Source organism: Hibiscus syriacus, unplaced genomic scaffold, assembly GCF_006381635.1.
Source record: "Hibiscus syriacus cultivar Baekdansim isolate YM2019G1 unplaced genomic scaffold, ASM638163v2 tig00110503_pilon, whole genome shotgun sequence".
Classification (NCBI taxonomy): Eukaryota; Viridiplantae; Streptophyta; class Magnoliopsida; order Malvales; family Malvaceae; genus Hibiscus; species Hibiscus syriacus.
Window position 1 is genome coordinate 3,244,451 of NW_024062764.1, and position 26,281 is coordinate 3,270,731.

The window sequence follows — 26,281 nt, forward strand, 5'->3', positions numbered from 1 at the left end:
TATGATGATTTTATTTATGATGCTGCTCCTTACTAACGTAAATTTGTGCTTTTGTTTAGATGTTGGGTTCGGAAGGCATAAGACAGGCCACCGAACAAGGGATTCTCGAGGGAACTGGTAGTGGGAGTAGTAATGAAGTAGAGGACATACCTCAACGTCAGGGAGAGCATGTACATCAAGGAGTACCTGCTCCAGATCAGGGAACTTTCTTACAAGCTCTAGAGGTTATACTGGCTCGATATCAGCCGACAACAGCACCTCCTCTTCCTCCGCCTCCACCTCTTCCTCCAGTTCTGAGAATATCGGTTCCGAAAGAATTAAAAAGCTTAGGAGCTGTAGAATTTAAAGGCGAAGCAAACGAAGGCCCAATAGAAGCAGATATGTGGTTGAATGATGTGAAAATAATGTTGGACAGTCTTCACTGTTCCGATGATGAAAGATTGGAGGGAGTAGTTTCATTATTACGAGGTCAGGCTCGTATATGGTGGATGAACGTGACGACACGTGTTCTTCCAGATCAGATCATATGGCGGTTTTTCTTAGAAGTATTTCAGAAGAAGTATATTGGAGAGCAATTTATTACTCAGATGAAGCATGATTTCTTTAATATGATTCAGGGTGGTAAATCGGTGTACGATTATGAACGTGAGTTTAATAAACTTGCTCGATATGCCTCAGAGATGATTCCCACTGAAAGAGACATATGTCAGAAATTTATTCGAGGTCTCCGTCCCAGACTCAAGGAACTTCTGTTGGCTGCGAACTTGACCACTTCTCAGGAAGTAGTGAACAAAGCAAAAGATTTGGAAATGGCACAAAATGATAATTTTTGATAGAGCAGAGACGATAGTCTAAAAGATCCGGAGCATCATCATCTTTTCAGTCTAAAAGAGGTCGATGTTTCGGTTATCGATATCAAAATAAAACTGAAAGTGGTGCTTCTAGTCGTAAAGCATTTGAGGCAAAAGATAAAGGTCGACAGACTCAGATGACAGTTTCAGGATCTAGTAGATCAGCTCGATTACAGGATAAAATATTGTCATGTCAGTATTGAGGTAAAAATCACCTTGGAGTTTGTAGAATGAAGACTGGAGCTTGTTTCCGTTCTGGAGATACCAATCACTTTGTCAGAGATTGCCCTTTAATTGGGGAGAGATCAGTGCAGACAGAAAGGTCTGTAGCAGTATCTCAGAGAGGTGGTAGAGGCAGAGGTAGAGGGAGAGGATATTCTGAGACAGCCTCCCAGTCCGACGTTCGTGCTCCAGCGAGAATTTATAACATCAAGACTAATGATAATCGTGACGACCCAGAGATCATAGCAGGTACTTTCTATCTTTATGATGAGCCTGTATTTGTTTTGATTGATCCGGGTTCTATGCGTTCCTATGTTAGTTTGGAATTAGTTAGAAATAAGAATATTTTGTTAGAACCCATCAATAGTGATATGATAGCTATAAATCCACTGGGTCATAGTGTTAGAGTCACAAGGATTAGCATAAATTGTCCGCTAAAGATTCAAGGTGTTATATTCCCAGTGAATCTTTTGGAGTTACCGTTTGATGAGTTTGAGATTATATTGGGCATGGATTGGTTATCTCGGCATTATGGTTGGGTAGATTGTCGCATGAAGAGATTATTTATAAAGGATGCAGAGGGTACTGAGATAATAGTAATTGGAGAAAAAGTAGGGTCTTTGCCTAATGTAATATCAGCCTTTACGACAATGAAAATGATGAAAAAAGGTTGCACAGCTTTCTTAGCAAATGTGTTCGATACCCAGACATCTGAAATTCGATTAGATAATATTCCGACAGTTCGAGAATTTTCAGATGTATTTCCTGATAATTTACCCGGATTACCTCCTGATCAAGAAGTGGAGTTTAAAATTAAAGTTTTCCCGAGTACATCTCCTATTTCAATGGCTCCATATAGGATGGCTCCAACGGAACTCAGAGAACTAAAGGCGCAATTATAGGAGCTATTAGATCGAGGTTTTATTAGACCGAGTGTATCTTCTTGGGGTGCACCAGTACTTTTTGTTAAAAAGAAAGATGGCTCGATGCGATTATGTATAGATTATCGTAAACTGAATAAGGTGACGGTGAAGAATAAATACCCTCTTACAAGGATCGATGATCTGTTTGATCAGCTCAAGGGTGCTTCAGTATTTTCAAAAATTGATCTTCGATCAGGGTATCATCAACTAAAGATAAAAGAGGAAGATATTCCAAAGACGGCTTTCAGAACTCGATATGGTCATTATGAGTTTATTGTGATGCAGTTTGGACTAACCAATGCTCCAGCAGCATTTATGGATTTGATGAATCGAGTCTTTTAGTCGTATTTGGATCAATTTGTGGTTGTGTTCATTGATGATATTTTGGTGTATTCTAAGACTATGGAAGTGCACGACACACATCTTCGTATCATACTTCAGACATTACGAGATAAAAAGTTATATGCTAAATTATCAAAATGTGAATTTTGGATGTTAGAGGTCGCCTTTCTGGGTCACGTGATTTCAGCAGAAGGAATTAGAGTGGATCCTAAGAAAATACAAGCGGTAGTGGAGTGGAAACCTCCGAAAAATGTTTCTGAAGTTCGAAGTTTCTTGGGGTTAGCTGGATATTATCGGAGATTTGTGAAGAATTTTTCAATAATTGCATCTCTACTTACCAAACTACTTCGAAAGGATGTACCATTCGTTTGGAATGAAAAGTGTCAAGAAAGTTTTGAGAAGCTTAAAAAGATTCTGACTGAGGCACCGGTATTAGTACAGCCAGACTCAGGAAAAGATTATGTAATCTATAGTGATGCATCCCATAATGGTTTGGGATGTGTTTTAATGCAAGAAGGTAAAGTGGTAGCCTATGCTTCAAGGCAGTTAAAGACTCACGAACGGAATTATCTGACACATGATTTGGAGCTAGCAGCTGTAGTGTTTGCTCTGAAAATATAGCGCCACTATTTATATGGTGAGCGATGTTATATTTATACAGATCATAAGAGTTTAAAATATTTGCTCACTCAGAAAGAGTTAAATCTAAGACAAAGAAGATGGATTGAGCTTCTCAAAGACTATGATGTGATTATTGATTATCATCTTGGGAAGGCTAATGTGGTAGCTGACGCACTTAGCCGAAAAACCTTTGTTGCTATGAGAGCGTTAGATGCACGACTATCAATGGAAGATGATGGTGCATTTATTGCAGAATTGAGATTGAGACCTGCCATATTGGATCGTATCAAGGATCTTCAGAATAAAGATAAGAAGTGTTTAGATAGAATGAAACAAGCAAATAAAGGAGAAATGATAGATTTTGAAATTAAGTCTGATGGATGTTTGTATTATCGGAATCGAATTTGCATACCCGATTATGAAGAACTGAATAAAGATCTTCTTTCTGAAGCTCATTATAGTCCTTTGACTATGCATCCAGGAGGAAACAAAATGTATCAAGATTTAAAGAGTCGGTATTGGTGGGCAGGTATAAAAAGAGCTATCATTGAGTTTGTTTCTAAATGTCTAACCTGTCAGCAGGTAAAAGCAGAACACCAAGTACCTTCGGGGTTGTTGCAACCTATCTCAATTCCTCGATGGAAATGGGAACGAGTTACCATGGATTTTGTGACAGGTTTACCTTTGACACCTAGTAAGAAAGATTCGATCTGGGTGATAGTGGATAGATTGACAAAGACAACACATTTTATCTCAGTTCGAGAAGATTATTCTATGAACAAGTATGTTGATTTAAAAAGAAAAGAGATTGAATATCAAGTGGGTGATAAGGTATTTCTTAATGTGTCACCTTGGAAAAAGATTCTAAGATTTGGACGAAAAGGGAAATTGAGTCCAAGATTTATCGGGCCATACAAGATTGTAAAGAGAGTTGGACCAGTAGCTTATCAGTTGGCGTTACCTCCAGAGATGAACAAGATTCATAATGTATTTCATGTATCAATGCTTCGAAGATATCGATCAGATCCTTCACATGTAGTTACACTGGAGGAAATTGAGATTCAGCCAGATTTATCATACGAAGAGGAGCCAGTAAAGATTTTAGCACATGAAGTCAAAGAACTAAGAAATAAGACGATTTCATTAGTAAAAGTTCTTTGGCGGAACCATAAAGTTGAGGAATCAACTTGGGAACGAGAAGAAGACATGAAGAAAAAGTTTCCTCTTCTATTTAATTCAGGTATGTAAATACATATGGAAAATTCGAGGACGAATTTTATTTAAGGAGGGAGGAATTGTAATACCCCAAAAATTTGACCAGTGACTGAAATATAAGTTTAAAAAGTTTAGTGGCTAAAGTATAAACTTTGAAAAGTGTAGGGACTGAAATTTGTAATTTTTAAAAGTTATATATTTTAGCCCGTAAATGAACAGTTTGGCCGAAAACAAGGATTTTAGTGGGAATCATATTTTCGGTACGAGATTTGTGTTAAAGGCTATAAAGCGGTAAAGTTCGGTATTAAATCGGATAATCAGATCGAATCAAAATTTCACAAAAATGTGAAGGATGCTAGATAAAGGTTGGAAATATTATTTATATATTTTAGAAAAGTGAAATTTAACATGGATCAATGGAATTAAAGTCGATTTTCCATGTTAAGCCAAAATTTTGGAATTAGGTGACTAAATTGCAAATTTCAAAAATTACAAGGACAAACATGAAAAATTAGAATTTAGATATTTTCTGAATTTGATGAGGTAAGTGATGATGCCATAAGTGGCATGGATGAAATTATTAAGTTTTATTAAGGGCAAAATGGTAAAGTGGATTAAATGAATTTAATATTTATTTATATTATATAATGACATGTGTATTAAGGGATAAGGTCTAGCAAATTGAAGAAAATTTCAGTTTCTTCTTTCTCCAGCAGCAGTGAGACTCAAATTACAAGGTGAGAGGATTTTCTTTTAAATTTTTGGTTCATTTTATTAGAATTTTAAGTTAGGTTATTAAAGATAAAATAACCTACATGAATTTCTCTTTCATTTGGCATAAAAATCTTCATGTTTTATGCTCAAGTTGGTAAGATATTGATGAAGGGGAAGTGTGATTTTTATGATTAAATATTGATTCTTGATATTACAAGTGTTGTAAGAATTGATGAAGAACCTAAGGATGCAAATTAATGAAAACAGTTTAGATTTTGAATTTGGCAGTGAGTTTGAAAATTCACCAAAAATTATATAAAAATTAATTGGAGGTGATTTTTATATATTATGTTCTTATATCAATATAGTTTTGTTTAAAATAAACGGGGATCAATTTAAAGGTGTATAAAAAAAGATATGATTTGTTAACCGAGGAAAGGTCAGAAAACGGACAGCAGATTCTGCACTAAACAGGTTCTGTTAGTCAATTTTGAAAATTCACCATAAATTGTAAATAATGAATTAGAAGGAGTTCTTTATATGGATAGATTCATATTCGAGTATAGTTTTCAATGGAAGAAACAGAATCAAATTCCAGTGTGTATATCAATACAGAATATTGATTCTTTAAAGATAGTACGAGTTGTCTGAATATGGAAATTTGTAGAATTTAATTTGAAATGAATTAGAAGATGAAGAATAATGTTTAAATGTTGAGTATATTTTTGGATGCTTGGAATTGAAGTTAAATGGCAAGAGACCATTTTGCATAAATTGTAAATGTTGAGAAGAATTCTAAAAGAATTCATTTTAATGGTTAGATGGTGGAATTCGAAAGGTTCCAAAACTTTGGGGACTTGTTTACAAGTTCTTAAATGAAGAAGTATTATTTGGGTATTTTATTAAAGTTCTGTAATTTTAGTAATTAATGTAAAATTATCATAATGGCGAAGGACCATTATGAATTAAAGGAAAAGTTGAGTTGAATTTTAGAAATAATTCAAAATATGTGGTTTGAAGTTATAATGGAGTTCTGAGTTAGGTTGATATCGATTTAGTTATCGATTTTATTTTATAGATTTTCAAATGTCAAAATGAGTTTATGTTGGAATGATACTAATAAGTAGTTTAAATATTTTGTGTTATAATTTGGTATTGTCAGATTACAATAAAATTAACAATCCGAACGATCTAAAGGAAAGGACAAAGCTTGTGACTAGTATTGTCGTATGCAAGTTCTGTAGTGAGGCAAAGGTGAGTGCAGTGTATTTATTTAATTATTTTGATCAAGGATGACTTGCGATAAGTCAACCTCACATTATTTATTTCAATTATATGAATTATGTTTTGACTATGAAAGTATATACGTAATATTGTTAATAAGTTTTAAGAATGATTTTGTGTATGAACTGCCCATGTCATATTTTACGAATGTGAATTAAATATATTTCTGATTAGGATATGATTTTTTATCAAATGAATACGAAATGACTAAAAAGCTCACTGTATGTTATATGGAGAGTCATAGGTACAATTGGCATGCTATTAGGTGGAGTGATTATATGTTCTGATTTTGATATATTGTGGTGTACCAGAGTGTACACTAGTATATATATTCTGGTCTGAATGCACTTGGTGTGCATTTTCTTATTTCCGATGTTATAGCACATTGTGTGCTTATCTGTTCCGACTCTGATGATATGAGATCTGTATTGCGCACACTCGTCTGACTCACGTATCTTATATTCTCTTAAAATATACTTTGGGCTATAAAAATGAAATAAGAAAGTTCTGAAAAGTGTTTGACCACAAAGGAATATGGACTGATTTTTTTCTATCTGAACTGATTTATTATGATTTTGTGAAAGTTATCAGATGATTTTTTTCAGGTTTATGATAAAGTTCAACATGAGATATCTGGTTTGAATGTTATGAAGAAATCCAGTCTGTTTTATTTTAATGATTTTATATATTTTGATATTTTATTTAATTATTCTCACCTTTAGTATTACTACCTCACTAAGTTATACTTAGCGCGTGATGATTTTCATGCGTAGCGCGTGATGATTTTCATGCGTAGGTTCTAGTAAGGATAAGTACGATCAGTAAGGAGCTATCGGATCATCTTTTGGAAAGACATACATATCATCAGTATCAGTAAGATATCTATGATGTTTCCTTTGACTTATAGTGGCATGTATAATTATGTCGGTGATTTCTATTTATCATTTTTATTTCTAATAATTTGTAATAGTAAACTAGAACTATTTTAGTTTATTTTACTTAGATTAGTGTTATCAGTATTTATGCATGAAAAGAATATATTATGTTATTATGTTTTTTTAAGATTTCACGAAAAGACATGGTTTAGTAAAATTACTGATTAACAAATGAATTTATTTTCCTGTAACAAAGAAATAAATTATAGTTGAGATATACTTTAAAAATAGATTTTTAAAGTTAGAATAAGGGTGTTTTCAAATGAAACAAATTTTTAGGCAAATTGCAGTTTAGTAAATGTATTTAAGTTGATGTGATATCTTTGACTCGCATATTGAGACGTATACGGGTTAAGGGTGTTACATGATATAGCATACAATGTCAATAAATTGGCCCAGTTCATGCATGCACCGTGTGAGCAACATTTATTTGCAGTGAAACGTGTTCTCGGATACTTGAATGGCACCTTGGATTATGGACTGGTTCTATCTCGAAATGAATTATCGTTTCAACTCGTTGCATTTGCAGATGCTGACTAGGCATGAAACATGGATGATAGATGATCAATCTCAAGTAGTTGTCTGTATCTTGTAGGTAATCTAGTCGTGTGGAACTCCAAGAAATAGAAAACAGTGTCTAGGTCCACAACTGAAGCTGAGTATAAGGGTTTGGTTGATGCTTCCTCTGATGCTACATTGGTGACCATGTTACTAGACAGTATGGGGATTAAGCTACAAGGCATGCATGTCATCGGGAGTGATAATTCCAGCGCCATATCAATGAGTGCCAATCCAATTTACCATACTAAAATTAAGCATGTGGAATTGGATGTTCATTTCGTGAGAGAAAATGTGGCAGCAAACAAATTGAAAGTGAACTATGTACCATCTTCGCATCAGGTAGCTGATGGTTTTACTAAGGCATTGTCAAAAGACTATTTTCATGTGTTTAGACAAAGATTAGGTGTTGTGTCGTTTAAAGAAGTTGAAGATGGAAGAAGCAAGGAGCATATTGGATGGACTGCAGTATAAGCATGAACGTGTATGCAGTGTGCTTTAATTTAGTAATATTAATTTAGCTCAGTTAGTTTACAACATAACAACCTTTCTGTTACAGCTGTTATGGATGTTACATATGCACCGTTACTTGTATATAAAGATGAGTAGTGTACTTGCAAAGACATTAATCAACAACAATAATCAGTTTCTATTTTCATTCTGTTTTCCATTACTAAGAGTATAAATGTTCATTATAAAATGGTTCAGAATTATATTACCTTATAATCACTCTATAACAATAAACACCACTTGCATTTCTTTTTTTTCATTATGTTTCGCAGACGATCGTATCAACCTTGGTGTTGATTACCGATTGCCTGTATCCCTTACTTTCTTTTATTTTCTTATATTGTATTTGTTGTTTTCTTTTGTTTTTTTAATTTCTAAAAATCTCTCTTTATGACACGTTTTTCTATCTTTATAACACGTTTCTTTCTTTCTTTTGATATACTTTTTGTTTTTTATATAGGTCATTTGGCTGTTTATTTTCGTTTAATTTTTCAGGGTTGGATTTATTGCTATCTCGACTAATCAAGACTATCATCATGCTGATCTTTCGTGCTTTGAAACTTTGGATTGTATTGTATACACAATTTATGTTCAAAGATAATTGTTTTTCGAAGCTTGACTCTGATTTACAATTGTCGATGACTTTTAATATTTTTTTGTATAGTCTTTTATGATATCAAGTGGTTTGTTTCTTACGTTAATGAATATATGAATATGTCTTAATTTTGTGTTTAATTTATTATTATAATAGTAAAACTTCATTACAATTAAAAAAAATCTTAATTTTTAATAAAACTAATTAATTCCATTTATATAAAAAATAACGTAAAGATAATCAAATATAGTTATTTTATATTTTAAAACGAAAATACATGAGTAAATATGTTACACCAATCATGTTTAAATTTATTCTTCTAATTTTTTTTTATATGTATCGTATTTATAACATATTTAGTGACACAATCCTAATGATTTGGTCAGTCCACAATCATAGGAATTTTCCATTAGAAAGACATGACGACGTTGAGGAAGAAAACAAAAATGGATCATTGGTATAACCTCGTTTAATATTTTTTTTAAATAAATTACGTATTTAACATTTAAATTATCAATTTTGATATATTTTAATGATTAAAATTTTAATTTTTTTAATAATATAATAATTATTAATGTATTATTGTTGCCATCACAATAAACTCAACCACGATTTAAAAAGAACATAATTAAAATTGATCAGCCCGTTGACCATCTCGTTTTCAGGGATCTTGTCCTTAAGCGGCGTCTCTTCTTCAGCGCCACCATCGGCGATTCCCCTGACGACTTCTGTCGGGAGATTGACGGTTGCCTATGATCCTCTTGTCGAAAGAGCTCTTTGACCAGAAGCTAAAGCAGCTGCTTCAGCACTGCCGAATGATCCAAGCCAAACCCTAACGCCATATTCTTGGTTGAATCTCTAATCTCGGTAAATGTTTTGAAAAAACTAAACTACTGGTTCCGACAAAAACCATGACTTCATCCAACAACGTCCGAAACCACCGGAATTACTAAACAACAAAATGGGAACAAAACATTGATTAAAATAATGGGAAAAAAGAGATTGTTTTCTGTTTTTTTTTTAATGAAAAAAGCAATTAACACGAGTATCAAAGATGACGTACGGCGGCCGGTTTTAAACCATAGTTTTCACAGAGCACAAAAGAAGTGGGTTTTAGTGACAAAATGGATCTGAGGAACTTTCCAAAGAGAAGAAGTGCTTTGCTAAAGAAGAAGCTCATGAGATCTTCAGCAAAAAGGAAGCTCATCTGATTCCAGGTTTTTACAAACAATCTTTTTCTTCAACTATTTTAATATTTTCACTCTTTTCATCATTTGGTTGTGTTTCTTGTATGTTGCATGTTTCACATAAGTGCATATATATATTCATTTGAAGTTGTGGGTCTTTCTTATTTTCCTTCTTTATGTCCATTACTCTGTTCATTACACCAAAATCTCCAGCTTTATGAGATATATGAATACTTGTCACTCTCTCATACACACACCACAAAAAGGCTGACGGAAAAGAAGAAGAGAAACAACATTGGTATCCTTTAATCGTGAATTTAGAAACATTTTTTAGTGTAAGAACGCATAGTAGTAACACAAATGTTTGTACAAGATAAGAACAAATTAACTTTTAGGGTGAGAATAATCAATTAAATAGGTAAATAACATAAAAAATCAGATTTTAGGATAGATGATTTTGGTTCAAATTGGCACCCGAATTTAACTCATTGGTCCAAATTAATACGTACAAAAATGATTTGTTTGATCCATAAAATCAAATTTAAGTACCAAATTACATCTAAAAAATAAAGTTAGATATTAAATTGAACTTTAAAATAAAATACAGAAATATCATTGAATCAATAAAAGTTTAGATATAAATTCTATCTTGAAATCAAACTGAGGTACCGAAATTCGTATTTACCCTGTACTTTTTAAAAAGGATAAAGAGCAATTAACACGACGTTCGAAGATTACGCACGGCGGCGGGGTTAAATCCAAATTAAGAATACACTGCAAAATAAGCAAGTGGAGTTTAGTTTCTAGGGACAAAAGACGCTCTTTCTTAGTGAAAACCTCATCATATCTGGCAATAAAGCCATCGGATGGATCTAGAGCTCTAGGTCCGGATAGATTTAGCATGGATTTTTTTAAGAAATTTTGGAAGATCATTAAAGGCGATGTTATGAAATTCATGGGCGATTTTTATTGGGGTAGAATAGAAGATTTTTCGTTTAACAAGTCGTTTATTGCTCTTATTTCGAAGAAAGCTGATGCAGTGTATCCTGAAGAATTTAGACCAATTTCCTTGGTGGGCAGCATGTATAACATTGTGACTCGGGTATTGGCTAAAAGGATGGCTACTTGTATTAACGAAGTGATTGGTGAAAATTAGTTTGCTTTCATTGTTGGAAAGCAGATTACATACTGTATTTTAAACGCTAACGAAGTTATTGATGAGCTGGTAAAAAGTAAGAAAGAAGCAATTTTGTTTAAGGCTGATTTTAGTAAAGCATATGACACTGTTGACTGGAATTTTTTGAATCTGATTCTCAAGAAAATGGGCTTCGGGAGAAGATGGAGGAAATGGTTAAATGTTTGCACATCGACCCCTTCGATTTCTGTGTTAGTCAATGGTTGTCTCTCTGCTAGTTTTTCAATTAAAAGGGGTCTGAGGCAAGGCTGCCCATTGTCGCCGTTTCTTTTTAACATTGTTGGCGCTTAGTGGGTTGAAAAAGAAAGCGGGAGATATTGGTTTGTGTGGAGGGATCACAGTAGGGGATGGAAGAGTTGTTGCGTCTCATATTCAATTTGCAGACGACCTTCTGATATTTTCGGAAGAAAAAGGTACGTGCATTTAGAATCTTAATTGGGTACTAAAAATTTTTGAAGTAGCTACAGGTCTAAAGCTAAACAAAATGAAGACAAAGATTTTTGGTATCAATGTGGATGAAAATATAGTAAAAAGGTGGGTAGATTCTATCTACTGTGGCTGGGTAGAGCTGCCAACGAAGTATTTGGGTCTCCCTATCGGTCACAAAAAGAATTCCAAATCAATGTGGCAGCCAATTCTAGACAAAATCAGAACTCTTTTGGACAGCTAGAAAGGCAAATTTCTTTCTTTCGGGGGCATATTAACATTTGTTAAATCAATCTTGATCAACTTACCTGTGTATTATATGTCCATATTCCAAATTCCGAAGTCCATAGCCGAGAAAATTAATAAATGTATAGCGAACTTTGTTTGGAATGGTAAAAACGAGAGAGGAATTCATTGGTTAAAATGGGATAATATTTGCAGGCCTAAATCACATGGGGGTTTGGGTATATTTGATGTGAATTCTAGGAATCGATCTTTGTTTAACAAATGTATATGGCGATTTAGTGAGGAAGGCGGCAGCTTATGGAGGAATATTGTAGCAGCAAAGTACAAGTATGATCAGAACTCAATTCTTCCAAAAGCTGTTAATGTTAGGAATTCGTCATGGTTTTGGCGCAAGATTGTTAATCCGGCAGTGGCCATTGGGGCTGATTTTATCTCTGAAGTTCGTTGTGTGATGGGTAATGGCGCAAATATTGAGTTCTGGACAGATCATTGGACTGAATTGCTTTCTTTAAAAGCATATTTCCCTAGAATATATGGGATGACAATAAAAAAAATCCGGTAAGATAAGCGAGTTCGGACATTGGGTGTTTGGAGTTTGGGAATGGAAGATTGAAGTAAGAAGATCCTTGTTTGCTTGGGAAAGGGATTTGTGGAATGATTTTATCCAAGTTTTGAATAGAGCAGTAAGTTTAGTTCAAGGTGTAGATAGATTAAAATGGTTAGGCTCAAATGATGGCATCTATAGTTCTAAAACATATTGTGCTAAGTTGGCTTGTGTTGGTAAGGCGGAAGATTCAATTTGGAAATTGGTGTGGTGTAAATTTGTCCCTCCAAAAGTCTTGGCGTTCGTTTGGAAAGTTGCTTACCAACGGATACCGGTAACCTCAGAGCTGGAAAAAAGAGGCGTTCCTTGTATCGATCAGTCTCTTTGTAGTTTCTGCAATCGGGAAAAGGAAACAGTTAACCATGTTTTTTGTCAATGTGATGTGGTTTGGCAAGCGTGGCAAAGATGGTGTTGTTTGTGGAAGGTAAACATAGTGTTTCCTATGAATGTTAAAGGATTGTTACAGGTATGGTTTAATCAAAACATTAGAAAAAAGGTTAGACCTTTATGGCAATTGGGATTTTTTGGTATAATCTGAAAAATATGGTTGTGTAGAAACAACTCAAGGTTTAATGACTGCTCTTTTTCGGTGGATCAAATTTTCATTATTGTTTTGCTGCAGATAGGGGTATGGGCGAACTATCAATGGTCGTTGTTAATCCCTGTTGCTCATGATTTCGTTCGAAGCCCCGAGTCCATTACTCTTGGTTGCTGTTAGTAGAGATTGAGATGATGTTTTTGAGTCTTTGTTGTATTTGTTTGCAGATTATTGATAGTGCTGTTCGGTGTTGGGTGTCTATTAAGGGTACTGTTTTGTTAGTTCAGTAATTGGTATTTGCTTTCATTTCCTTAAGATAGTGGCAGGTAGGTTTGGAAGGCTTATTGACATATGGCAGAAATTAAGTTTCTGTTTTGTTTTGTTCTTGGATTTTAGTATATGGTTAGGCGTAGGGATTGTGATTGTCTTGTATGAGTATTTTACACTAGGTGTACAATGTACCTTGATCCTTACCATCTCAAGGTAAGCTCTTTTTTTTTCTATTTAGGTTTAGGGAGGTTTTTTAATAAGGTACTTGAGGTGGTGTACTTTGTAAATGATTATAATACAAAGTACCTTCTTTCAAAAAAAAATATCAAGAATCAGTTGCCATTGATTAACTACTGAATAATCAAGTTCTGATTTTATATACCATCCAACGTGATTAAATAACGGTCCACATTAAAATAGCAGCATTTGTAATAGTTTTAATGACGTATAAAATTGTTATTATGTAATTTATTATTCATAACGGTTACTTATTGTATTGACAATCGTAATAAACATAATGTAATTAAAAATGTGATTGTTTAAGTAATTTAAATCCTTAATCATCACTACTCTAAAAATGATTGTCAAGCTATTTCATGCTTTTTAGACTTGTAAATGAAAGAAATAACAGATACCAAGTGATCTTAGAGCATTTATATATATATAGGGCTAGGATTTAATTATATAGGATAAACTTTTTAGTTTTACACTATTTTAAAATCGTTAGATGAGAAGAAATCAAAGATTAAAATTAACGTTAAAAATTGAGAAGATGTTACTTAAAAAAACAAGTAGTTAATTTCAACATTTGATTTTTTTTTTCTCATCTAACGATTCTAAAATGATATAAAACTAAATGTTTCACCCTAGATGTAATCGGATCCTAACTTATAATTGTGTTAGTGAAATGATGAGAGGGATGAGGACAGCTTAATCAACTTGTTTCTCTGTACTGCTGTCATTTGAAGTAGAGAATTTACTATATATGGCCTATGGGACTTCATTTTGGCTGCAGAATTAGCTTTTCCGTGTCCATTTTATGGTTCATGTCAATTGTGGATCTAGAAATTAAAAAATGGGTCTAAAATTTTATTGTTTTATTCTAAAAATTTTGGGTATGCAAATTTTTTTATTTTTTTCTATTTTCATTAACAAATTAAACTAAATTTAACATTTTTCTCAAAATAATAGGTGTGCAGTAGCTCCCTAGGGAGCCACATACATCCACTCTTGGTTCATGTCCATCCTTTATTGTCGAAGTACAAACTTAGGATTTTATCTCTTACTAGAAAATACACAAAAAAATTAAAATATGAGAATTTAAAATTTTTAGAGGACGATTGGCTCCACTCGCTTCCCTTTCGATCCATCCATATAGTTATCTCTTACTAGTTCGAAATTGAATTCTTTTCTCGAAAGTATAACCTAAGCACAAATTTTTACACCTCCACTAGAAACTCATTAGTTGGTATAAATACACCATTAACAACCCTTCAAAGTTAGATGACATTCAAGTAACTATCAAATTGAAAATACAAGATAACTTGTATTTTCTTCATTCTTTCTCTTGTGCATAGTTTATTCAGGGTTATGTTTTAAATCAATGTATAATGTTTCATTCTTGTGATCCCTTTACACGATAACCAAGTCCGTCTACTGTTGCATCGCGCATTTTCCGACCACCTTTCCACTTTAACAAAACAGTTTGAAGCGCCTCAATCTGATTATTTAGAGTAAAATTCAAACTATTTTCATCTTCAAAAATGATTAGAATCGCTAAACCGCTCAGCCTCATGATTCTTGGACGCAAAATTCCTACTTTATGCATGATAGCAGCCAACTCCTTCAATTTGAAAATTTTTTTGCACAAACCAAGCAAACTATCTTTTAGAGTATAAAGCTTATCCTCATCAATAACACCAACAATGGGAGCCTCAGCAGCAACCTCCACTCTACTCTTGGCCAAAGTTGAATTTGGAACAGAAAATTTTTTCCTCCAGAAAGCTTCACGAGGCTGATATCTAGACATGAAAACTCTAACTTTGTTGCCTAGAATCGTAGATCTATTAGCACAAAAGATAGCATTCCTCGCATCCTCCAATCTGATGAAACGAACAAAACCGAACCTGCTACCCTTACTTCTTTTATTAGGGATGAAGGAATCAGCCACCTCACCAAATTTATCAAAAAAAACGCCAAAGGCCTTCATGATGAAAGAAATCTGGAATGTTGAAGATAATAATCGTAAAACAATCTTTCCCAACATAACCTCTCGCCATACTCTCCTTCGTTGAATCTGATTGCAAATGTTAAAGTTATGCACGTCCTTTTTGTGTTACCAAGATGAAGTTCTTCATCTAAATATTTGATTACGGTGATCGAACATCAAAGAATTATCATAAATGATCCTTTAGAAGTGCATAAAGAAAGAGAGATGATATACAAATGATAAGGCGAAGGCTCAATTAAATTCCAAGGGTATGCATATTTTCTTTTAGTTTTATCAAAAATCTTCAATCGACTTTCTTCTCGTGGAAGGGCGGAAGAAATTTGAGATAAATTAAATAAAATCTATGGAACCAAGAGGGAATAAAAGGAGATCAAATTATGTTATGATAGTCGACGCTTAACAAGTGACACAACTATTATTTATAACAAACTTCAAATCTAAATTTTGAAGTTACAATGGTTGATCGTGTGGATTAGGGTCATACTCAAAGTTACTGTTGCTGCTAGGGATTATTGATTTGTTGTGATGAACCAGTCTGATTTGTTTAACGATTACCTAGTAGCGATGTTGTTTGTAGGTCAATGTACAATGATCGTGTGTTTATGGTGTTTTTCTGGTATTTTGTCGGGTTGTAACCGGTTGCAATCAGGAACGGACGTAAAAATTTATATCATAGACGCAAACTTAAGAATTTATATTAAAAGTTTTGAGGGGATACGAAATTATATAATAAATAGAAAATAAAAAAAAATTAAAATATTAGGGAATTTGAAAATTTTAGGTTATAGAATTTTACTTGTATTATTGGTCATTGTTTAGGGGAAATTTGGTGTTTGATTTGTTCTGGGTTGTATTATTGGTCGGAATAAACATTCATCCTCAGAGTTCAGGTGAACAAATTTCACTTGATTTAGTCTGTTATTTCCGATGTTGTGTTGGTTTTGGCTATAATTCTTTTTTCTTTTTATGAACAAGACTTTAAGGTTTTGGATTTTCACCATCTAATGTCGAAATAAGTCAAGCTACAGGTCAATTTGTTGTATCAAGTGTTATTTTTAATGTGGTAAACTGACTCAAATTAAGATTTTATATGTTACAAGAATTTAAGTTTTAAAATGCACTATTTCTTATGGTTTTATTGAATTTATAAACTTTAAATCCTAAATTTTAAATTCATGTCTCATTTAAACCTTAATCTCAGTTAAAAGTGAAAATTTGATCGAGTTGAGTTATTTAAATTTAATAATATTTTAATATTATGATACTATTTGATTTCAATTTAAATAGTTTATATATTCAGATTTGTTTCGTATGTATTATACATATCAATTTTCCTGACATTGTATGGCATTAATGTTTTACTTTTATCAATTTAGTTATTTTTATATTTTTGAATTAAATTTGATCCTTAACCGTCCAAAAATAATCATATCGATACTTTTCAACAAATTGTGAGGCAGTAAACGTATACTTTAACAAATAATTTTTTTTGGATAAGTACTTTAACAAATAATTTAAAAATTAATAAAATATTAAAAATGTGTACCGAGATAGTTACGGAAATATTTTTGCATGTTTTTATATATTATTTTTAGGTTTTGATAAGAACATAAATGTAAAAACTGGGTATAAAAATTATTAAAATTTATTTTAATTTTATGTTATTAAATAGAGTTAAATCGATATTTTGTTTGATTATTTTTCTGTTTTTTTTTTAAAATTATGTGTAAAGCATATTAATCGGGTAGGAGCCAGATTTTAATGTTCTGTTTTTAAATCTGATTTTAGGGTCGGATTGATGACTACATGCAAATATCACTCTAAAATATATTCTGCTAACATATAAACTTATTACAGATTATATATGATTAATTGGATTTTCATATAATTCTACTTTTAAATTGTATAATACATAATATATAATATTTATACATATGAAAAAAATCTGAATATATAAACTATTTAAACTTATTTAAATTTAAATAGTTGATATCAATAAACTATATAATTTATACATATTATATAAATATAAGTTGTATATATTTAAATATAATTCATATATAAACTATATAATTTATATTAATAAACTATATAGTTTATATATAATTCAATAGTTCATATATAAACTCTATAGTTTATACATGGTATATATAGTTTATATATATATATATATATATACTATATAGTTTATATTAATAAACTATATAAACTATATATATAATTTATATATACTTTATATATATACTATATAGTTTATATTAATAAACTATACATATTATAATTGTTTTAATTTTTTTCTCAAGTTTTGAAATGAATGCAATTTAGTATATTTTACAGATTTTCTTCACATTCTTCAATTATTTTGTTTTGATCCCTTTATGTTGTTTAATTTATTTAAATTTATGTTTGTAATTTCATATTTGTTCAATTTAGTCCTTAAAATTATATTTGTATATGAAATTGACCCATAATTATTACTTATTTATATTTTTAATTGGCCCATAACTTTTTAAATGGGTATAATTTACTACTTTTTATATTAATGTCAACCTCATATTTTAAAATTATTTTGATTTGGTCCCTCATCAATGTGTGTTGTTTAATTTATTTAAATTTTTACTTGTAATTTCATATTTGTTCAATTTAGTCATTAATTTTATATTTTTCATAAAATCGATCCATGATTATTTATATTCTTAGTAATTTACTATAAATCATATACAATTACAACTTGCAATTCAACGTTCGCGAAAGACGAAAATAATTAATCCAAAAATACAAATTGACCCAATTTGAACTCAATCCGTATCTAATAAAGATCTGACCTGAATTTTATCTTCCAATGATGTCACCCAATCTGAATGAGATATGTCTGAAGTCCATCCGAACCTGAATTAACCTGGTCTTTATCTGCTCCGGACCTGAACTGTTTTGACATGAACTGACATCGATCATAACTGAAAGTAACCCGAACTGTACCTGGTGTCAAATCAACCTGAAAATGACCTGACCTGATTTGACCTGGACTCAGCCTGATCTGAGTTGAAGCATCAAATTTACTTGACTTGACTTGTATCCGATTTTACTCGACCTGACAAGATCCGACTGAAATCTGAATGATTACTCGATTTTACATCCCTAGTACAATCGACCTCGTATTTGTTTAGTTTCTATTATACCAACTTGCAGTTTATGAAATAATTTTTTTTAGTATTTTGAAGCAAGCAGTTTATATTAAGAGGTTAACATTATACTCATTAACTAGGTTAAATAATATTTTTCATAAGTTCTAGGTGTAAGTTAGGGGCTATTACCTTTTTTTAATAAAAATATCTGTTAAAATATATAGTGTCATTATTATTAGATTTTTAAATTTTATTTTTCTTTTGGATAAGAAATTAATGTTCTTATCTCTTCAAAACATGAGAAATACTTATTACAAGAATAAGATTATTATAAACTTTGTAAAATTAATTTTCCTATGAATATATAATAGAATGAATGTTTCTAAAAATAGTTTCAGATGATTATATATAAGATGGTATGTATTAAAAATTAATTAATTGACAATGTATATACACCTTCTTTAGATACAATTATTTAAATTTAAAATCTCTAAAAATATATTTTCTACCACTTAGAGGAGTTAAAATATAGAGTGAATTTTAAGGTAAACTAATCATGATTTAATTGGCATGAAATGTTAATCTGTGCTACGACCAAGGGGTAACGAAAGACCTTACTAAGAGTTTATAAGAAAATGTATATATGGATGAATATGAGTTAAGTTTCTGTATTAGTCAAAATCTTGTATAATTCTGATTTGATTTAGATTTAGAAAAATTTTATTTGATTAGACTTATCTTGATATATATATACATATAATTATTTAATTACATTGTATAAATCTCTTTTAATTTTACAAAAATTAGAATCATTGGATGAGTAAAAATAGATGGTTGAGATCAACAATAGGAAATGTGAAGATATTCACTGGAAAACTGAGTTAATCTAAGTCATCTATTTCACTATCCAATGGTCCTAAATTTGTGTAAAATTAAAAAAATTATATATATATATATAATTTTCTATTTTATTTGATAAAATAGGGACCTAATTAGAAAATATAGAGAGATAGATACTATCATAGTTATTTCTAAATATATAAAAGATAATTACACTATTATCTTAGGTCAAATCGAGATTTTTCACCCTAAATCTGAACCTAATCTTATAATCAAAAAGTGGACCTAAATATAATTGTTTTTTTAAATGACTATATAAGATCATATCTAAATTTGTCAAATTCTAGTCATGCATCCATCCCTACATATGTATCTCTTTAAAAGTATTAGTAGTAAAAGAAAGTATTATCTCTCTAAAAATATTGAATTTGAGCAACTATATATAGAGTATATATACTTTGTTGATAGTAATCAAATTTGATTTATTAACTTAATTCATTAATTGTTAATTGGAGAATTAATTAGACATATCGTTGCTCTTAAATATTTCTCTTATCAGAAAAATATAATCAGATATACTACCAATGATGATATATATTTCGTTGTTCTCTACGTTGAGTTGATTTAGTGGGATGATGTACTAAATCTGTTAAATAAGGTTAAGAGTTTGAATCTTAACAATTAAAAATGGAGTAAATTGAGTTAGGAGTGTCACAATTGCCTCTGCAGTATCCGATCCGAATTAATTGATTAATAAATTGAATACCGATTGTTATAAAAAAAGTAAAGATAATGATAATATATATATATATATATATATATATATATATATATATATATATATATATATATATATATATATATCTTTTTAAGTTCTATATTTATCATATAAACACTCGATTAACATAATTACACCAAATTCAAACTTAAATATCATATCCATAATGCATAAAACAGTTTAAGCGATTTTGAAATTTATTTCATTACAAGATTCAATGTCCTGGGTCATTTCACATGAACTTAGAAGCTGTTCCAAGTAATCAATTCCTAAATCTTCCAACACGACCAAGTTCTGTTGCTGTCTTCTCTCTCTGGAGACTCCGTTTCCTTCGCTGATGATCTTCTTGTTCTTCGATCTTGTCCTCGAGCTGTGTCTCTTCTTCAGCGCCACCAACGGCGAGCAACCGTCATCGCATCGTATGTTCCGAAGCGATTCCATGACCACTTCGACCGGGAAATTAAGCTTTGCCGATGATCCTCTCGTCGAGAGCGCCGCCTGGTCGTAAACTAAAGCGGCTTTTTCCGCACTGTGGAATGTTCCGAGCCAAACCCTAACATCATTCCTCGTCGAATCCCTAATCTCGGCGGCGTATTTCCCCCATGGCCGCCTCCTTACACCGATGTAAGCCTTTTCTTTCTTGGGTAACTCTTCGTTATTAGCAATATCCGATGTAACAACGCCATTAATGGAGCTGTTGGACTGATCTGAGGCCGCCGCCATATCCACCGCAGCCATTTCTTCAAAGTCATCGAAGTTGAGAAGAAGCTCGTCCCAGCAGCCGGAAAAAGTATCCGGTGACAGTGATCCAAACGGTGATTCGGACAAGAAGTCTTGACTTGTTGAGGTTGAATAATATTGAAAGAAACAAGACTCATCCATTGAGGTTGTCTTGTCTGTAAATGCTTGAACTTTGAAGTTCCAAACGCATTATATATATATATACACACACATACATACAAGAATTACTGTTATAAAACGAAACTGCTATTGGGAGAAAACTAGATTAAAATTATAGGGGTAAGGATTTGAAAAAGAACAAGTAAATTGATTGGAGAGTCAGGGATGACGTACGGCGGTGGGGTTAAACAAGAAAATTACATAACTTTATGGTGCATATGTAGTGAGCGGGTTAAATTAGGGTTAAATCATGAGAAAAAGGAAAATGGTGATGCTTTTATGGTATAATCATTGATATATAATATATTAATCAGGATTGATTATTATAGAAATATAATATCGAAACGACTTTCTTAATTCAGTTTGCTCTATTTACAAACGTCACGATTCAAACCTCATACTTTATTTAAGAAATCTAATGTTCCATCTTAATAGAGCAACTAGTTGTTAGTAAAAACTTGGAATGTTTTTTTAAGTAATTAGAAAAGTTATATCTGAACATTATAGATCTTAGGGTAAAGTACACAAACGAGTCCCTTAATTATAGAGTGTTGCTTTATTGAATCCTCCGACTATTAAAAGTTACAAATTGCTCCCTTGACTATAGGGTGTTTCTTTATTGAGTCCCTTGACTATTAAAAGTTACAAAATGATCAACGACTATCCATGTATTCCAAACTCGTCCTTTTTGTTAAAAAATAATGACAATTTGAGTTGGACATTGACATGTTAGCTAAGATGTGATAGTCGTTTGAGATATTAAGATCATATTTTATCATATCACATTTAGTAAGTTAACGTCTAGCTCAGACTGTTGTCAATATTTTAATAGAAAATGATGAATATGAAACATATAAATAGTCATATGACCATATTATAACGTTTAATAGAAAATGACGGGTTTGAAACATATGAATAGTCATATGACCAAAGAAGCAATATTTTACATTGATTGGATATTAATATTTTTAAGTGTTTAATTATATCATTTTTAACTTATTTTAATTGATTATTATCTTATGTGTGTTTGTATTTGTGTTAACACGTTTATTAAATCCTAAAATTATTTTTATTTCAATTCTATTTTATATTTAATCGAGTTTGTGTTAATATGTGTGTTCAACAGGTAAATTTATGTTAATATGTGTGTTCAATAGGTAAATTTGTGTATTTTTTTAGATTAACTAAACATATTTTATTCTTATTCATTTTCATTCGATTTAGTCCTTTATTTTTTGTTTATTCAACTTAGTCAGTATCTCGAAGTAGTTTTTATTCAATTCATTCCACACTTGATTTTTTTGGTTTACTCAATTTAATCCATATTATGAAATAATTTATAGTTGAGCACGACTCGATGAAGTCACCGACAACTTCCATGACAATTGTCTAACACAAGAGATGCAAAATTTGCTAAAATCATTAACATTCAAGGACGAATTTAGTAATCACTATGGAAAACACTATAGTTCTCTATATAATTTTATCACCATTTTTGTTTTCATAACGTGACCATAATTTAACCTAGTGAGCATTTTCTTCATTACAACTTCTAATCAATTAACGGTTGCAATTGGAATTAATTAATAATACAAGGACCGAATCGTATGATTATTTAGTTTCAACAAAAGTAGTATGTACGATCAAAATTTATCATTATAATATTGAATTATATAACTAGTTAAACAATTAAGTTAATTCAAATTGTACTAACTAAAACTAATTCGAAAACCTACATATAATTTGATTTATGCAGTTGGATCGTTAAATTTATATTATAAAAATAATATAATAGCATTGTAATATTAAATTCAAATATCATTATTTAAATTATATTAAATGAATTATTTATTAAATATTTTAAAAATAAAACGGATAATGAACCCAAATCAATTATCTACAAAAATAAAGTAAATTCAAACTCCAAATCAAATGGGATGATATTTAGAAAATTTTATCGAAATGTTATCCAAATTGGTAATATTCCATTAACAGGTTAAAATAATATTTAAAATATTCATTTCTATTTAGAATATTTTATCGAGATATATTCCAAATTTGATTATATTTATCTTGCATCAAAACTATTGATTTGATTTTTTATAAACACGTGTAACTAAAATAAAATAAAAACCATTTATATATAATTATACTGGATTAAATTTTATGTACCATCAAATTTTGTATATAATCTTAAAATTTATCCTTTAAGCATCAAAAAGACGAGTGAGTGCTTTTAAAATTTAAAATTACTTTATATTTTAGATTTTTTTTTCTTTGTATTTCTATTGAAAATCTATTTTCATCATCTAGAATTTTATAAGTTCAAGACCACCTCTTAAAATTTTAAAAATTCAAATTCACCCCTAATATAAAATCATGCATTCGTCCTTATATGCACTTATATTTCAAATTAATATATTTGACCAACCAAAATTTTTTTAACTAAAAAACTATGAATAGTAATGCAACAAAGGTAATTTTAATTTTATGTCTACTTAGTACTTTAGCCGACAAAATTTATTAAAAAAGATTCTAATTCACTGTCGCAACCGTCTTTCGGGTTGGTCCAGAATTGAGCTTCGACTTAAATAAGTAAGTTAAAGTCGCCATCAATCATTTATTTTAAGAACAAAAATTGGTTGATCATATACCTCAATTTCTTACATGATCTGCATCTTACCAAAGATATGTCGGATTCGGGAGTCAGATACAGTCAAGGAAGGATTAACACCCTTGAACTGCCCTTTCGGTACTAATTTAATTTCCAGACGTCTTAATTGAGAAAATTGCAAGTTAAATTAAAAAGTAAAATTTGATCAAAATTACTTACCTCTGGTCAATTTAAAAGAATACCCTTAAAAAGTCAAAAAGATGTTATATTGGTAAAGTAAAATGATGAAAGCGGAGTTGTATTTAGCATTTGCTGATGCTTTGGGAGTAGTATTTGCAGGGCTGAGAATCGTTACAACTCACAAGTTGGATTCTTAGTGAAACTGTTGAGCTGCAGGTTGGGGTTTTGGGTGATTTTTCTTTGTCGTTGTTTTGTTTCTAGTTATGATTGATGTTGTGAGTTATCTAGAAGAAGTTGTTCGTGGTGCTTCATTCAGTTTTCTGCTGCTGTGTATAGTGGATGTGTGTATTTCCTACAGGGGTAGTAGGTTGCTTCTTTGATGTAGTCTGTTTCGGGCTGTTCTGTGTGTGTAGTTCCCAGCTGTTGTTCTTGTTGTTGTAGGGTTCATGTTGGACCTTCCTTCCATCCCAATGTTCACTCTTTTTCCTCTACTTAGGATTAGAGAGGTTTTTTAATGAGGTCCTTGGGGTGGTGTACTTTGTGAATTCTAATACAAAATAACCATTTTTCAAAAAAAAAAATGATGAATCAAAAGAAAAAAAGAGAGGTTAAATTATGATATTTTAAGTAAACAAAGGAAAAAAGATATATACATGCTGAAGAATTAACAGAAATAAAAACAAATTGTACATATTAAAAACACATAGCAAATTAAAAATAATGTAAGAAAAAAGGTCTATTAAATTAAAGGTAAAGAAAAAATGTTAATTGAGAAATTAAATATAAATAATTACTAGAAAATAAAAAAACTAAATTTAAAAGGAAAATAATAAAATAAAAAAGAACAAAATAAGAACAAAAACCGAATTAAAAAGCAAAGAAAAAAATGAATAAAAAGAAAAAATGGCTAAATTAAAAAAGTAATAAATGAAATAATATAAAAAAACCAAAAAAAAGGTTAGATGAATTAAAAAATAGAAATAGAAAAAATGAAAGAAATAAAAATAATTAAATTAAAACGTGAACTAAATAAAGAAAATATTAAATTAAAAGAAAAGATAAAAGAGGTGATGAATTTAAAAGAAAAAAATGAAATTAAAAGTGCAGAAAAGGATTTATAAATAATACATGGACCATGGCTGTAATTAACCCCAACCCACGTGAAAAACACATTGATCCTAGGGGCTTTGGATCGGGTCACGAGTCGACTATATAACACAAAATTACAAACACTCTAATTCATTTTTCATCCCTTCAAACCGAATCAAAAACCTTTCCCCGTTTTTTCTCTCAACTATTCTTCGCAAACGAAGAACACGACCACCTGGTTTCATAGAGAACCCATAATCCAACCACCTCCGCCTCGCCGCGAAACAATTTTTTTTGAAATCTATTTATGCCCTCTTTTAAAAAATAACCTTGTTTTTTTACGAAATAGCCTCGGGGAGGGCTAGATCTGAGAAAAATATTCTCGAAAACCCTCCCCGATCCTCGACTGTTCTTCCTTTTTTGGGTTTTTTGAGTCAAAAAACAACAAGAAATCAAACAAACGAACCACATGCAAGTAAAATAGACAACCGAGCAAGGTAAAAATGATACTTTTTTTTCGTATTTGCTTTCGAAAGTTACAAGTATCTCTTCGATTTCTCTTGCGTTTTGCTGCTTTTTCTTATGTATTTTTTCCTTATTTTTTGCATTGGGTTTACACCAATTTATAGTCATAGGAATCTCTATTTTTAGTTTGGTTTTAGACTCATATTTAGACACAAATTGCTAACGTCAGTACAACAAAATAGGTTTTTAGCGGCATTTTTTTAATCCTATAGCGGCGTTTATAAGTGCCGCTAAAAACTTTCCCGGTGCTTGCAAAAACGCCGCAAGAATAACGAGCGCTACAATTGTTAGCGGCGCAAATGCCGCTATTGAATGTGTATTTAGCGGCTTTTGTCTTTACAAACGCTGCTAATGATTGTTTATTTAGCGGCGTTTGTAAATACAAATGCTGTTATTGACTGTGTATTTAGCGGCATTTATCTTTATAAACGCCGCTATTGATTGTGTATTTAGCAGCGTTTGTCTTTACAAATGCTGCTATTGACTGTGTATTTAGCGGCGTTTGTATTTACAAACTCCGCTATTGATTGTGTATGTAGCGACGTTTGTCTTTTCAAATGCCACTATTGACTGTGAATTTAGTGGCGTTTTTCTTTACAAACGCCGCTATTGACTGTGTATTTAGTGACATTTGTAATTAAAAACGCCGTAAATAATCCCATTATTAGTGGTATGTTCATCTAAAAGCGCCGCAAATGACACTATTAGGAGTAACTGCATGAGTTGCATAAAACTGAACTATACACATTAAAACTATACACATT

At 31.2% G+C, this 26,281-nt stretch overlaps 1 protein-coding gene across 1 annotated transcript; it reads right to left on the reverse strand.

Annotated features, from left to right (window-relative positions):
- Positions 1-20,389: 20,389 nt before the first annotated feature.
- On the reverse strand, positions 20,390-21,091 carry LOC120129704 (ethylene-response factor C3-like). The gene has a single exon (XM_039147145.1). It carries the CDS (start codon positions 21,089-21,091, stop codon positions 20,390-20,392), a length of 702 nt encoding a protein of 233 aa, XP_039003076.1.
- Positions 21,092-26,281: the final 5,190 nt, after the last annotated feature.